General features: G+C 42.3%; 1 protein-coding gene across 1 annotated transcript in view; it reads left to right on the forward strand.

Annotated features, from left to right (window-relative positions):
- The window catches only part of RGL1 (ral guanine nucleotide dissociation stimulator like 1), a 53,780-nt gene that overhangs the window by 26,826 nt on the left and 10,297 nt on the right, over window positions 1-16,657 (forward strand). The window contains exons 5-9 of the mRNA XM_027704501.1: window positions 7,298-7,482; window positions 10,605-10,729; window positions 11,382-11,597; window positions 14,761-14,864; window positions 15,890-15,974. Coding sequence (XP_027560302.1) covers window positions 7,298-7,482; window positions 10,605-10,729; window positions 11,382-11,597; window positions 14,761-14,864; window positions 15,890-15,974 — 715 coding nt within the window. The remainder of the gene's footprint in view (window positions 1-7,297; window positions 7,483-10,604; window positions 10,730-11,381; window positions 11,598-14,760; window positions 14,865-15,889; window positions 15,975-16,657) is intronic.

The raw sequence follows: 16,657 nt of genomic DNA on the forward strand, positions 1-16,657 counted from the left end.
GAACAGAAACATGATATAATTGTGTTCTTGGTTTTATATGACTTGGAGAAATAAGAGGAAGAAGCAGTAGAGCCATGTTATTTCTTGCCATTAACTCTGTATTTCTCAGAGGAAAAATATCTCATGGGGAAGCCTGTGGTCTGTGGTCAGAGATCTTCTGGATTTGTCAGACTCCTGTTGTGACAGTTCAGAGGCTTTAAAAATCCAGTTAGGGCATTAGAAATGGGGATGCAATTTAAAGCATTTCCAGTGGTTTGACATAAAAAACTGCAGCAGAAATTAAAAACAACTGCAGATGAATGTATGGCTGTTTAAATACCTCGTGGAGCTTTAAAGAAAGGGTGAAGTTTTGCAAAATCTTAGGGGTACCTATGGGAAGAACTGTAAGCTCGGGTTACCCATTTCTACATTGAAGTTCTCTGTGCTTTTGCACTTGTAGTATAGAGCTGTGAGATATTTTGAGGAGAATGTCTGATGCGTGTAAATTATCTGATTTTTTCTTTTTTAAATTATGTCAGTGTTCTACCCAATGTTCATATAGTGCAGAACCTGCAGGTCTGCACTAGGCCTTGAGCACACTTGTGGCACAGCCTTGCTTGAGAGGCTTTTGGGAGCTGTAAACCTGCCCTTGTGTTTCCAAATCCTGGGGCTGAGCCAGCACACTCTTCTCACACTTGCTGCAGTGACATATAGTTGTTACTGACCCAAGATCACTTCAGCTACGTTCAGAAACATGCCTTCTAAGGATCCCTTGTGCCAAGGGGATTTTCTCCTGTTCACTTAAACATCATTCCTATCATTTTTGGGCTGCTGGAGTGGTCAAAAAGTTGTATTTTTCAACAGGGATCTGTTAGATTTAAATTTCATCTAATACATAGTTTAAACAAAGGTGCTGTAACTTTCAAAATGCCTTGGATCTTAGAGTTATGAGTAGACTATGAACACCATCAAAAGTTTTGTAAGCTTGAAACAACCTACCTTTTTTTTCCTATCAGGACCCACCTTACCTTTTCACATTCACTAGCTTGCTTTCCACATTTCACATTATTTTCAGTCAGTCAGAAGGTTCATGGTCACAAGTAACAGAAGAATTAAGTCCAGCAAAGGTCATATACTCCAGGCAAATGTCTGAATGAGATGGACTTCAGCCTGTGTTTCAGAAATATGTCTGTCTTAATTGTCTGATAAGAGTTGTAAGGAGTAACTTACTTGACCCTCTACCTCCTATAAGCAAATTTTTTGCTCTTCCTTGCATCATATAAACAAGATTGCCTGGTGCTCTGTCTGAGTTCTGCATGTTTTTGTGTCAAGGTGTGACAGAGTTCCCTCCTCATCTTGGGTTGTTGTTGTCTTTGGAGTTCTCTGTTCACTGCATGTTTTTTAGCATAGGACTTCTGTTGACTTTAAAAAAGAAGAGACTAGAAATAACACCACGATATGTGACAATTCAGAATACAACCATATATACATTAAACACAAACAAAAATTATCAGTATGACAAGTAGCATTAAGAATTAGAGAGAGGCCCATAGAATTTGTACTATAATTCAGCTATTGTTTTGTTTTGTTTTTTTAAATGAGATTATACAGTTCAAATGTGTTGTTTGGTACACAGCATCTGACAAAAAGCAAATGAGGAAAGAAATTAGAGCAAAAAGTAGTTCTTTCTCTTGCTCATATCTGATGTAAAGACTCTTTGCACCTTACTAGCCAGGAGTCATGGGAAGCTTGCATGAGACAGTCACTTCCTGGAGATCTAAAGCACCTTTACAGGTTCTGGGAAGGGGATCAGCAAGCCAAACAACTAGTGCTGTTTGGGACCTTCAGTCCTCCCAAAATGCTTGTGTATTGCCCACAAGATAGTTAGAAACAATGCTTCTGGTGATAGGAGCTGATCACCCTGCTCTTTCTTCAGAGCAGGAGAGTTCCTCAATGAACTTTTAACTCGCTTTTAAAAGGTTTGGGTTTCTGTGCAGGATAATCTGTGCCCTATTTCCCTCCCCCAGCGAAAGATGGGGTTAATTTTGATCTCTGGGCAACCAATCCATTGCTGGCAGACAACTACACCCAAACCACAGGCTCTGTGAATTTAAAGAGGTGATTTATTAAACGTGCAGACACTGCTTTCCCAGAAGGTGGGCATTGAGGACCTGGCTGGGGACAGAGAAAGAACCATAAAGCCCTCAAAGTCTAAAATATCTTGTGTATCTGCTTGTACCTCTTGGAAGTCATGGCTTCCCTGGATGCTGAGGTGCCTCTGAGTAAGGTGAGGGTCCCAAACCGTGCTGAGCACGTGGCACTGAGGTGACTTGCTGTGCTTGGAGAGCTGAGGCAGCACATCACGCTGCATCCACGAAAGGTGCTGGGTTTGCTACTGTAAGTTTTCAAGATTTCTGTCAGTGAAGTTCCCAGAAGTGATTCATTCCTGCCCAGACACACAGAGAAAAGGCCGGGCTGGCAGTCCAGGCTGGCCTGCAATGTTTGCATTCAGGGAAGCCGAGGTCAGCGTTACCTGAATTGAGTTACTTGAAGACCTGGCTCCAAAAAAACAGTAGTAGGAACCTGAGATTACCCACAGGAAAGGTTTTTCAAGGGGCAGACAATGTTGCCGTGTTGGTTTGTGGACTCGGACCATGATTTTTTTGTTTGTTTGCTTTCCAGAGGTCTAACATTAGCACTGCCATGGCTGAGTCCTGAGGCTTTTGCATCTCTGAGTCACAGCAAAAGTCCTTTCAAGCTTCCTCTTGGACTGTGAGGTTGTGGTTTCCTTCTGCTACTGGCTTTGGTTTGCTGGTTTGGAGTGCACTGGTGGTGCTCTCCCTCAGATGAATGACAGGCCACAGAAATGAATCAAAATACTTGGGGCTTCTTTGCTTGTCTTGAATGTCAGCTCATAGTTGGATCTTCTTTATTATGAAAGTGTGGGATTTATTTGTTATTAAAACTTGGAATGTGGCACAATGAAAACCATAGACAAAGCAACTCAAAGCTAAGCTGAATTCTCCTTGTTTCATACCATAGCAACTGGGGGAAACAGTTCAAATAGAGAAAATTAGGGAATTAATCACTTAACCACGTGGCATGTCTTGCATGTTTACCTCTCCTCTTTTGCACTAAAATAGTAAACACCAAAACCTTCAATGTAATACCACAGCATTTGGAGTTTCTCATAGTGACAAACAAACATTCTCCCATGGCTTTTTTTGCATTTAGACCTTCCTGACCAAAAACTTGTCTTTTAATTCCTCCTGAACCGAACAGTCCCACTGGAAAACAATGTCCACAGTTACAGCACCGTAGAAATAAAACCGGTCCTGAAACATTGTATTCCAGGACAACAGACACCAAAGGAATGTGAGACAAATGGAAGAAAATTAGTTGGAAGCTTCTGATGCCTGGGAAATCCATGGTGGGGAGCAGTTAAGATGCATTTGGGAGAGCAACAATCAGCATTCATTCCAGTAAAGCCAATTAAGCTAAAACAACAGCAGAAACCAGTGTGGTTACATGAGAAGCAGAGTCAAACTTGGGGCAGGGTAAGCAGTGGAAGAGTGGGAGAGTTATGAAAACAACCAGAACCAAGCAGACAAGAATAATTAGAAAGAAAAATAGCGATTGGCATCTCAATTAAAACAAAGAACAGCTAGCAGAGCTCTTCCTTTAGTGGCTTCTGTGTCCCAGCAAAAGCCTCCTATATGTTATTAAATGAGTTTTTCCCAAATCAGAAGAAGCAGACATTTGCTGGAAGTCATCAGGACAGTATTTATAAACAGACTGGGTGTGAGAAGCCACCCTTGCAGCAACCTTTGCTTGCGGTTTACGTCCATTTTACCCCTGATTTGATCCCTGGTTTAACAAGGAAAACTGAGAAAAGGCGGCTGTCTTAATTTAGTCTGTGTGAGCAAGCCTGAGCATTATTGCATGGACAGTGAAAGACAGGGAATAGCCCTCTGTAAAGAGGTTGATGCCTTAAGTATGCATTTGGCAAATTACAGATAATTTTATGCACATTGCTGTATAATTTCATAAGAAATCAATCGTTTATTTTCCTTTTGCAACTGAGGTTCTCCTTAATTGTTGAGATTCCTTTCTACCCGTTCTTTAGAAGTAATTGTGGCGGGAAGAAAATGCTGCTTTTGCATTTTTTGTCAGGAAGAAATGATCTCTTAATTCCTATCAGATCTCTTCAGGACTGTTATAGCTGTCTTCACTTTTGAGACAAGACCATGCAGAATTCCCATGTGGCCATGGGGTGGGAAGATCTCATTTTCCACCTTCTCTGTGGCCTCTAAGCTAACAGAGCTGTCAGACTTGGAGCTGCCCCATCACCCAGCTTTTGTGGTAGCTCCTGGGCAAAGGGGAGTGGGTGAGTAGTTTTTGTTCCCAGTTTGTGAATGACAGACTCAGATACACTTCTTCCACCTAACACTAGGTAGATTTTGGAGACTGGAACCTTCAGAGATGGGCTTCAAGCAAAGCACATGTGGAATTCAGAAGGTTTTCTGATAAGTGTGAAGCTTGGAAGCATTGCTGAGCAGAACCTGAAGCCTGTGGTTGGCAGAACAGGAGTTAAACATTGAGGTGGTTTTTTTTTTTCTTATAGGCAAGAAAGGAAAAATTTATAGCTTATAATCAACCCATGAAAAATGTAGTCTGTGATGTTTCTTTCCTGTCTGAGCTCTCAGAAGGCTCCTGTTCCTATCTGGGGCTGTCAAGTACAGGGAGTTTCTCCACAAGGACAGTAAATGTAAAGCTACTGCAAGATATGGGCAAATCTCCAGCCTGTTGTTGGAAAGCTGCATTCCCTGACACACCAGTGAAGCAGTTGGGCAATAGGAGGTCAGTAGGGCACAGTGTACCTCTTCTCTCTTTCCTATTTCCCCTCTTGACTGAAATGATTTTACTGGCAAAAATCAGTGTCTGTAACAGCAGTGAACTCTTCACCCTGCTCTGGAAGACTGTGTCTGCCTTAAACTCTGTTTATTCTTCAGCTTATGAAAGTGGCCACCAACCAAGCCTCTGGAAACTGAGCTTGGTGTAAAGCATGTGTGAACAATATTAGTTAGGACAAGAACTTGCTCTGTGGAGAGGCTCCTCCTTCCACATCATTGCTGAGCTGATAAATGCTCATAAGAATAGGATACCCAGCCTAGTTTTTGGTGGTGGAACCAGTGGGGATGATGCTGAGTTTGTGATGTGGGTGGGGAAAAGGAGCACAGAGGAGGAGGAAATGCACAATTTGGTCATGGAGCAAGGCACATCTGTCTGTTGTGGCCTTTCCTGGCACTGGGATGTGGAGCTGGGCTGGCACTGTTGGCTGTGCCATGGCTGTTATGTGACACCTGTCCTGAGGGAATAAAACAGTCCTGAGGCTCCAGATAAAAAATTTGGCCACCACTGGCCTAAACCATGAAGGCTGTACTTGTTGCACATATGGTGGTAGTTTGCCTGAGCTGACTCATGAAAATTCAGTCCAAATGGTTTTCAAATGTAGAGTCTTCCAAGCTGCACAGTGTGTTTCATGTTTGCAGTGAAACCTGAAATCCAGAACGTGTTTGCATGTTAATTTTTGGTTGTAAATACTTTTTTGTAGCTCTGAAATTGTAATTCCAGCATTTCTCCTGTCAGCAAGCCTAACCAAACAATATTACTGACAGATATCCAAATACTCTAATTGAAAATTCAAAGTTGCCACAATATCAGGGCAAGAAAGGGAAGAAACAAGAGACTTAAATGGATGGGACTTGTAAAATGAAATCTGTGTGGGATTAAAGGTTAATTGAGTTTTGAGGAAAAATGAGTTCAGATGAGATACGGAGAGTGAGAGAAATTCTCTTTACTCTTATTAAACTGTTGGTTTATTTTGGATGCCAGTGAGCAGCTGAGTTAACCAGAGACTGCTGTGGTTTCCCAACTTGCAACAGGAATGTGCCAGTATTTGTACACAGCTCTGATAGCAGAGCTCTCCAGGCTGGAAGAAATTTGATGGTTTCAGTGACACAGAAGAAATCTTCAGGACCCTTTTCTCAGGAAGTTTAGACGTTTATTGTACCTTTTATTCTGAAAAAAGGAGCTTAAAACATTAAGATATTTGGTTATTTTCCAGTTGTCTTCTGGTTTTTCCACACTTAGTTGAAATTTGTCAACAACTGTTTAAGTTATTCCTGGAAAAAATAGCTTGGTCTTATTTATCAAAATCAAGTTGAAATGATGAAAATTCCTTGCAAATGCAGGATTTAAGGGCATTCCCACAAGCATATGTTTGTTCATTATCTAAGTACCAATCTAATAGGTGGGTGTGGATGAAAACCTACATAAACCAGGAAAAGCAGATAAACAGATCACTTCCCTCCGTTCAGGACAGGTGGAAACCACGCTGATTCATCAGCTTTGCTTTCCCCTCATCCCCCCCAGTCTGTAGGATTGTCCATGGGCAGTTAGTGTCCTTTTAGCTGCATGTGTGTAAGAAAGTTTGGGATAAGTTTCCTGAACAAAATCCAATGGTCCTGTAACTCCCTAAGCATCCTTTTCCTGTACTGCTAGCATGAGTGAGGTGCTTTTTTGCACGGTGTAATTTGACAGCCCCTCCTTGTATTTGGGCTAAAAATGAAACCAAGGTTCTGCTGATATATTTTTGTTAAACATTTCACCCCAGGATTAGCAGGAACAGTGTGTCTTCTGGGTTCACAGTTCTCTTGGTGCTTCAAGTTTGATCCTTGGCATGGGCAGCGTCATGCTGCACGTGTGGCAGTGAGGGTTTTATCCTCACAGACGAGGCAATCCCACCAACTGTGTGTGCTCCTGGGGGTTAGTTTCGGGATTAGACACCTTTTTCCTCCGTGAAACCCAAGATTTCATGGACAGGGAAGCTTAGTACAAAGACTGCAGACAACAAGTCATACGGTGTGGATATGCAGCTTCAGCTTGGTCCCCAGACTCTGCAGCAGCGACTGGTGAAAGGCCCCAAAGGAAGTGTTTGATTTAGCACTTCCACTGGAAGGAGCCATGAATACCTTGTTTCCTCCCTGCTATTTTCCCACAATATGCCACGGAACAAACACTGAGCTTTTCCCACTGGCACGGGAGGGAATGAAGAAATTACATTCTGCTGTTGATTATGTTTGTAATGCCTGGTAGTTATTCAGAGTGGCCATGGCACAGCTCAGCAAAGATACTTCAACTGGGTGTGTTTTTTGTTCTGTTAGATACAGGTACATCAGTTATAGGTACATACAATCCCAATTCCATCAGCACATGCTGTATGCAAACGTTGTGTTCTCTCTGTATTTGCTTCCAGTGAAATAGCATCAGTCTTACGGGCCTGGCTCGATCAGTGCTCTGAGGATTTCAGAGAGCCACCTGACCACACATGTTTGCTGAAGTTGCTGGATTACCTGAAGAACAATATGCCCAATTCAGACATGGAGAGTAAGGTGCAGAACCTCTTGAAGCAGTTCCAGAACCAAGAAGTGGAAACTGTTGGTGAGTTACCTTTCGCTTCTGTCTTTCTGTTCTCTCAGACTGTAAGGGATTTATGTGGGCCTCGTTTCAACACCTCTCATGCTTATCAATAATAATGTGAGGCTCAACAGTGGCTTGTTTCTCATTTCTTTTTTTTTTTTTTTTAATCTCTGTGTGAGGCTCTGTGAGGGAGGAAATACTCTTTCAGTATAGGTGCCTATATCTGTCTATTCTGGGGTGGATTGGGAAATCCAGCACTTCTCTAATATTTAACCAAAGCTTTGAGATTGCTGCAGCAGCCAAGTGGTTAATTGTCAGCACACTTCCCATGCCCTTGAGTTAAAACACAGCTGCTCTCTAGCTGGGCTCCTCACTTCAAATTCCCCACACACACACACAAGGAAACCCCTGACCAACAAAAAACAGAGCTGTGACAAAATACAGCTTGAGTCACAGGCTTTGTTGTCCTGCAGCTTTTCTTCCTAGTTACCATCTTGTCAAAGGAAGTGTCTGTGGCTGTTTTTTCCTATTGGAGTGGCTGGCTGCTGGAATCCAAGGACAGAGGAAAAACTTACGTTATTGGGGGTCACAGTCTACTGGAACAATAGTGAACTGTAGTAACACAAATCTGTGTGCACCATCAAGCATGACACATCCCCTTATCCTGCTCAGAAAGCTTCCTGTGGCGTGAGCTGGAAAGTCATAGGAGCTCACGTAGTATGTGAATGAGAACTGGAATCAACTTCCAGCTTTGGTAGAGGGGTGAGAGGGAATAATTCATGTCATCAAGGAAATGGCAGAAAAAAACCCTTTCATCCCATAAAAATCATGTCTGACGGATGTTCCAGAAATACCATGTCAGTGCATAGTACTGTGAAATGCCAGATGAACTCAGTCACTAACATAAAAAGGAGTAATGCTCAGAGCCCAGTCCTCTTCCTTATTGAACACAGGTACAGGATGGCTAATATGTGCCCACTGATGACCTTTCCTGGGTTGGGTTCCCCCAGGTCAAACAAAGAAAGCTATAGAGAGCTATATTTGGGTCCTCCGTTCTTCAGAGTGAACAGAAGATTCCAGCAGCCTGCTTCTGTTCTGCATTTGTTTCCTCAAGTAACAGCTGAAAATATTCTTTTTTGAATCATACAGATGGGTCAATTTGAATGATAACATTTCCCAAATTGTGGCAGAATAGAGCCTGGTAATTAGGGTAACATAAGAGTAGGATAACAAAATTAATCTGTGGAGTCTTCAGAGAAGAGTTTTAGGATTGCCTTACTTGATCAGAGCCCCATCTTTGTACATTTCAGAGATTTCTTTCAAAATTCTTAGTATGTTGTCTGCAATCCTTGATGATAATTATTGTTCCCAAGCATTCATTGTGCTCTGAATTTACAAATTTGCCTCCCAGTGCTGCCTCTTGACTTGGGTATTCAAACCTCCACCCCGTGATGCCATCAGCCATGCCAGTAGATTAGATTGCAGTGCCAGACAGGTAGATAAAAGCTGTTCCTGGCCCCAGTTCTTGCAGCTTGAGCAAATCAAAGCAAGGACAGGCAGAGATTGCAAATTCAGAAGGGGCACGTGGTTGCTCTCTGTGCAGTCAAGAGGGCAGTCAGGCTTTGAGAGGGCTGAATGGATCAGAGGGCTTTGGAGATGATGAGATACTTGAGTACAAGAGGATTCCAGCTTGTTGGAGGGCAGGGAAAAGGCTGGTTACACATTTATGAAGGAGAAAAAAAAGGCATGGAAAAAGAAAAGGAAAATTTGCATTGCATTCCAGGACCCGGCTTTAAGGGAGCTGTGAGGTTTTGGGTAGGGCTGCAACTCAGTCATGAGGATTTTGAGTTGAATTTCAAGAGCTGAAAGGGAAAGGAGGAGTTACAAAGCCAAAAAGAGAGAGATTCTTGTAATAGTTCAGTCGAAGTCCATTTAGTTATGCATATTGTTATAAAACAGCCACAGGAAAGTAACTCTGGAACAGAGATCTCCATTTATCACACTGAGCTCTGTCAGTAAATTGTGCAATTTGAATGTACAGATGGAAATCAGCCTGTAGATATAATTTGTTACATCAAAACCGTAGCAATTTACAGTGATGATCGTTTTGGTAATGAAGGAAGGAAGGAAAAATGAAGTATTTTGAAAAACAATGATTCTGTATCACTTTATCTGCTGTTGTTGCTTGAATGTTCTGCTTTAACTGGGTATGAAGTCTTGCATAACATACTTTGTTTTTGTTAATGAAATCTCACTAGTAGTAAACTTAGTACTTTCACTGTTAGTCTTCAACAAGTCCATAATTTTTCCTCCCTCCTTATGGAATTACTGTTGCCTTACAGTAAAAAGGATTAAGATTTATGTTGAGGGGTTTTCTGTTTGGGGAACAAGGGCATATTTCTTGGTGTTTAATTTTTTATTCCCAACTTCTGGGAGCCAAAAGGTGACGTGGCTGTGAAACCTTTTCCCTGCTACTCTGTGTCGGGTTCCTCGCAGGGGAAAGCTCTGCTCTCTCACCTTTCCTCTGCTGCCCAGTGCAAATTTAGAAGCATTGAGCAGAATGCTGTAGGTGCTCACTCTATTCCCTTTCCTGGGAAAAATTCCCTGAGAGGGAAAGGTGAAGGATGGTAGAATAAACCCTCCTCAATATAGTCCATGTAGCCATAAATGGTGCTGAGAAATATCGTATCTCCTTTTATTTCTGGACATAAGAGCACTCCTCATGCAATATTTTGGGGATATTACTGCAGCCTCGTCCCTTTGTAGTTTGATAACTTTTTAAAAACTATAAATACTGGAAAGTAAATCAACAAAATTCTGCAATGTTAACAAGGAATTTTTGCTGGAGTGATGGTGATGTTTTTTCTTTCAGGAAAAAATTAGCAAATGGGTTAAGCCACTTCTCTGCTAAGAGAACCCTGGACATCTCAGTTCTCTCTATTCCTTTTTCTTCCACCTTTTCTTTGCCAGTTTAATCTTCTGGTCATTTTTGTCACGTCTGCAGCACAGTGGGGCCATTACATCAGGCAGGACCCTTGGGGTGTTCTGCTGTAATACAGTGATGTTTCAAAATAAACAAGCACCTGCTTTGATTCATTGTTTGCTGTGTAAGTTTACTGAGTGTTGGTTTCCATCCTGTCCAGATGGGTTCTGTAGCACTTCCTCCACTGACCTGGTTGATGGAGAGGAACTGGAGATCAGCAATCCAGAAGAATTCTCCTCTTTTCAAGACCATGTTGTGGCAGAACAGTTGACATACATGGATGTGGTATGTAGAGTATTACATATAATTATATGTAAGTGTCTATATAACATTATATAATATATAGTATATATTATTTTATTTAAAGTTATATTACTATAAGTATAGTGTTCTAGAGCAGGTCTGCTGTTGGGACACAGAACACAGCTGTGTCATTATTCCAGCTGCTTCAGTCACTGGGCTTTTGCCTTCAGTCATACTGAAGGTGTTTTGTTTTAAAAAAAAAGTAGGAATATATACTTTGTCGCCTTTTTTGCAAAATTTAAGACTTGACACCTGAGAAATAGCATGTTTTGACTATATTGCTACCTGACCTGAAGATGTCTAGGTACTCTGAACTGTAGTGCTCTAATTTGCTTTGTCTGTATCAATCTCCTTCAAAATATCATTATATAAAAAAATTTGACCTTGGTTGTGCTACTAATACAAAGGTGTCCCTTTTTTTCCCAGTATTGTTTAACTGACAGTTCTTTTAGGGGACCAAGCCTATAAAGATTATGCCAAAACGTATATTTTAAATTAAAAGAAAACAAATATTTATCTTTGAATACCGTATTAGATTGAAATCCAGTTTGTACTGTAAACCTGCATTTGTCCTCGTGGATAAAAGAGATTTAGGAGAATCCTGCTGGCTTACCACACCTCTGTTTCCCTCTAGATGCTCTTCAAGAAAGTTGTGCCCTACCACTGTTTGGGATCCATCTGGTCTCAAAGGGATAAGAAAGAAAACAAGAACCTGGCTCCTACTGTCAGAGCCACCATTACTCAGTTCAACACAGTTACCAAATGTGTTGTCAGCACTATCCTGGGGACCAAGGAGCTCAAAATCCAGCAGAGAGCCAAGATCATTGAGAAGTGGATTCATATTGCACATGTAAAGCATTTCTTCTGTTTAATGTTTTTTTTGGGCAGGTGCCTTGGAGTGAGGGAGTTGGGAGGGGAGAAGGGGGTTGTACACATTGGTCCCAGGCCATCTTAGCTCTAATTCTTTCTATTTTAAACTGATTTTCTTTGTGATACCAAAGGAATATTGCCCTTTCTCTCCTTAGTTCTTCCCCACCATGGAAATGGGGTTGCTGCTTGGCCATGTCAAGGGTTTAGAGAAGTCCAGACAGACAATATCTGTAGCTCTTCCCTTGTCCACTGATGGAATTGCTCCATCCTGGAAGGCCACTGGGTTGGTCAGGCAGGACTTGCCCTTGGTGAAGCCATGCTGGATGTCTGGAATCATGTTCCTGTTCTCCATGTGCCTCAGCAGAGCTTCCAGGAGGTTCTTATAGCAGATTCCATGTTTCTTAATCTTTGCGTGAAAGGGTTTTTCCCATGCCTTCTTTACATAACTCTAGTTTGATAGTTTCTTAGGTTTTTGTCTTTAATATTTTACTGTCACCTTTTTAACTCCCCTCAGAGCACTGGGCAGCTGGCACTAACCAAGGTCTCTCTCTTGTAAGAGAACATTTCAAGCACTTCCATAGGGATGTGTGTTGACTTCTAAGAATCACACGGATTCTTTCTGAGCTGTACATAACAAGCAGTCAGGAAAACCTCAAGACAGAGCCTTGACAATGCCCTTCTGTGCTTCCAGAGGCAGCATTTAGTCCTGGAACCTGAGCTCTGGCAACTGCATGGTTCAGGAAACTGGTATGGGGAAGGTCTTTCACCTCTCCTGTGGCACTGACGTCTGCTTGCTTTTGTTATCATCTAATGGATGCTTTATAGCCCGTGTGAAGGCATTGGGAAGTTGGATTCCTTATTTTCTACCTGCAGATCTTTAGGTTGCAGAGGGCACCAGCTCAAAGGGCCTTCGTGGGGCAGCCTGGGCTGGCAAGGATGAAGAGCTCCCTCATCGTCACAAGGCAGAAGGGAAGCCAGGACAGGCACTGCTCTCATCATACCTGCTCTGTGGATGGAGAACTTTGTTCTCCACCTCTGTTGATTCAGTGCTTCTCCCTGCACTTAATTCCTGCACATAATTAAATGCTCCAGTCGTAGCTAAACATGAGAAAAATGCATGTGCACGCTCTACAGAATAATTGCACATGTACAGCAGCTGGGTGCATATATACTTAGCTGCCCACTTCTGAGGAAAGTTGCTTGCTTTGTGCATGCAAATGAGTGTTTTGAATAGTTAGGTGCCTGAATTAGAAAATAATCCACTCATTAAAGTGCAGTTATTCACTGACAACTAAGCCTGTAACGTAGCAGTGTGGAGTTCCATGTTTGTTATCTCTTTGTGACTTTTGGATCCATTTTCTTGGTTTAAAAGATAAAGTGAATGCTTTCTCCAACTGCCAGTCCTCTCTGCTCCACCTAGGTCTGAGGTTCCTGAGCAGGAGCAGCCAATTTCACTCAAACAATATTTTCTTTAAAAATAAGAAGTAAAAATGAAATCACTAATATCCTGTTATGCTTACATTTTTTAAATCAGCGCTGTTTCTGCACAGGATTCTTTCTGGTTTTCCCCCTGTGAAGGACACAGCATGAAACAAAGTTATTCAAACCAGTCTTAAAAATTCTTCTTACATACAAATGAAAGCTTGCTCAAATTTAGTCTGCAGTCAGTTAAATTACTGAGAACACGAAGTCCAGTATTGAATTACTAATGTCCTTTAAGTTATACAATATGCAGTTAAGTCAAGATGGTTCCAAATTGGATCTTCCAGTCCAAACTCCTGTGGTACTGGGAAAAAAAAAAGGAAAAGCTGATAATTTGTGCCTCTGAATTCATTTTCTGCCTAACCTGTATTTCAAGTTGAACATAAAGAAAGGTCTCATTCTTAAACGTGCCAGTCCCTGAAGAAGAGCTGTTATGTGGCTTTTTTTGGCCCCAAACCATGCAAAAATAGCTTTCAGGTCTGGCATGTCCTACCACCTGATCTTGAACTTGGTCTTTGTCTTACCTAACTGTCCACCTGCTTCAGGTGCTGTCTGCCCAGCCTGTCTGCTTAAGCCACATTTAAATGTAGCCTCCTCATTTACACAAAGACTTTTTTTTCAGCTAAATAACTGGGTGAGTATGTACTTGCCTTAGTTGTTAAATCATTTTTAATGCAACTCCTGAACAGAGTCGCTGCTTTATTAAGGTCTGACTTCTGCTTATGCTGAGGTTGCTTTACATTTGTTCGGTCCTACAAAGGAAATTAATCCATGTCTGGTTTTCACTGTAAGGATCCTTTAGGTAATCAGCATTATTAGGGTGATAATCAGCCCCATAAAAATGTTCAGAAGCAGAATTGGAGTTTGAATACATTCTCATCTCCCTGCTGCAGTCAAATTGGCAGGTGTTTTGTCTGCTGAATTTGCATCTCCAGACACCTATTCTGAAGTTTGTGGTGCCCGTGCTCTTGTTCATGAACCACCAACAGATTTCCAGGAGTTTCTTGAAGAGTCACAGACCAGACTTGCCCCCTCCTTCTGGCTTCCATCTGCTTTAACAGGAATCTGTGCTACTCTTTTTGAGAATTAAGGTTTTCCTTATCCTTTTCCATCAAAGCTTTTACCACAGAGAAGCTGGATAAGAAGTGTTTGTGATCCCAATCGTGAAAAAGCTGGGAAGGTTTTTCTCTTTAAAGAGTGTAGACACACTTGAATAACAGGTTATTCCTTTGCATGTCTTTAATTGACACTTAGATGATTGAGGGTTTATATTTTAAATACCATATACAAAGAAGCAAAGCCTTGTTTTTCCCCTAAAGGGTAAAAGGGATTGGTACTTATAAAGAGCTTTTTAAGGAGTGCAACCTTTGTGCCTTTTAGCCTGGCTTCATGGACTTGGTTCCACTTTTGTTTTCACTGGGAGAACTGGAAGCTGGAAGCACAAACACAGGGCAGTGAGGAAAATAAGATGTAAATGCCAAAGCCTATAAAACATTTGGTAGGTAGAGGGGGGAGTGATATTTTTGATGCTCAGTATTTGCACAGCTGCCTGCTTAGCAGTGAGAACCTGTTGCAGGCGTGGCACTGGTCAGAGAAGAGCTCTGAGGTCTCTGTAATGCTGCCATTTAATGCTCCTGTGTCTCTAACTGCTCCTTTCACAGGAATGTAGGATCCTGAAGAACTTTTCCTCCTTGAGGGCCATCATTTCAGCACTGCAGTCCAACTCCATCTATCGGCTGAAGACCACCTGGATGTGTGTTTCAAAGTAAGCCTCCCCCTCAGCTCCTGAGGGCACAAAGCTCAGTGCTCCTTCTTCTCATCCTCTGTTCTGCTGCTTCAGGGACATCACTTCTGTTGGAAGAACTTTCCGTTCCTGGGAGGCTCAGACCCCTGCTGAGAGCTCCTCTTTCATCCCCAAGGGCAATCTGCCTTTGGGGATACTGGATCCTGTCCTTTTTAGCATACTGGATCTTCCACAACCTCTTTTGAAAGAACTGTGGCACTGGCTACTCCCTCAGCTCATGCACACCATTCCCAGGTCACCATGATTCTTCCATGTTGTCCTGTTTCCCATGAGGTTTGAGGAGGTCCAACTTGCTACAGGCCCTCACTAATCTAGTCCTGATATTTCCATAAAATATATCCTCAAACTACAAAATCTAGTATTGAAGAGAATATTTCTTCCAGGGGAACACCTTTTTATATTAATAATTCTTTACCTGGCATATTTACTGATTGCCTCACAGACACCAGAAGTCTCTATGTAGAAAAGATGGTGTTCTGCTCATTCAGTTTGGGAAAAACAGATCTCTTTGCCTTAGATAAATTTAAAGATCGTTTCTACCAGGCAGTATCCTTCTGTATTTTCCCTACACAGAGGTGGGATGTGCCTTCTCCTTCCCCATACCATCTAGTATTGGGCAAGAGAAAACTCTTCCCACACTTAAATGCTTCCAGCTTTCCAGAGAGCATGGAACAGGACAAAAACGAAGTACTTGGGTTACCTCTCAGCAATTCTTCTGTTCCTTTTTAACCCTTTAACCTGTTCTTACACCAGTCTCACACTTTGCAGTTTAGTTGAAAACCCTGCTCAGTGTCTGTGTAACCTGACTTGACTGGGAGCACCAGAAGATCCCAGGAAGGCTCCCAGTGGATGTGCAGCATCTCCCTGGATGCATTCTGATGGCATCATCTTTTATAAGCCCAACTGTTAATGATTCATGAGAAAACAATGGATCTGACTTTGAGTGCTTACTAATGACCTAAATGATTTAATCTTTTCCTGTGCAGGGACATCCTGCTGATGTATGAAGAGCTGTCTGAGATCTTCTCAGACCATGACAATTATCTGACAAGTAGAGAGCTGCTAATGAAGGTGAGAATTAGTGTGGGGCTTGTGATCTCAATTAAATCTTTTCGTAACCAGCTGCCAAAGCTCGTGTCTCCCTCAGTGACCAAATGTGGTGCTTCAGGGAGGTAAACCTGGGCTTTTTGCTGGGCTGAGAGCTGATATCTGTGTTCCTGGAAGAACCTGCTCTAGCATTAGCCCGTGGCACTTGGATGCCCACAAAGAGCAGGCTGCAGCAGCGTGGATCCAGGGGGACAGCAGGTCTTGCAGCCCTTCAGCCCACGGGGTTGCACCACTGTAGTGCTTTTGAGTTCACGGGAACAATTCCACTCAGCTTCAGCTGAGGAATTAATCCTAGATGTTTATCTGACTATCCCATACCTTTCTTAGAACTAGAAGGACAGGGCTGGGAATTCTGAAGGAACAGGCTTCCTGCTCTGTGTGTGGCCAGATGGACAACAAAGCAGGCTCTGTCTGGAACAGTTTGACTTGTGCACTCCCCTGGGCGAACCCCAACAAGCTCAGGAGCCTGAAAGGGGTGAGGAAGAAAGCAGGGAAAGGTTATGTTCTGCAGGAACTAAGGAATGTTTGTGGCAGGTTTTTTTCTGTTTACATAAAATAGTTCCTATAAACTGGGTAACCAGTTTACTCCTTGGCAGTTCTGTCCAGTCAGTCTGGCATTTCTCCCTCACCCCTCTTGCCTTGGGATC

This window comes from Neopelma chrysocephalum, unplaced genomic scaffold (assembly GCF_003984885.1).
Source record: "Neopelma chrysocephalum unplaced genomic scaffold, ASM398488v2 Primary Assembly neopelma1_281, whole genome shotgun sequence".
Lineage (NCBI taxonomy): Eukaryota > Metazoa > Chordata > Aves > Passeriformes > Pipridae > Neopelma > Neopelma chrysocephalum.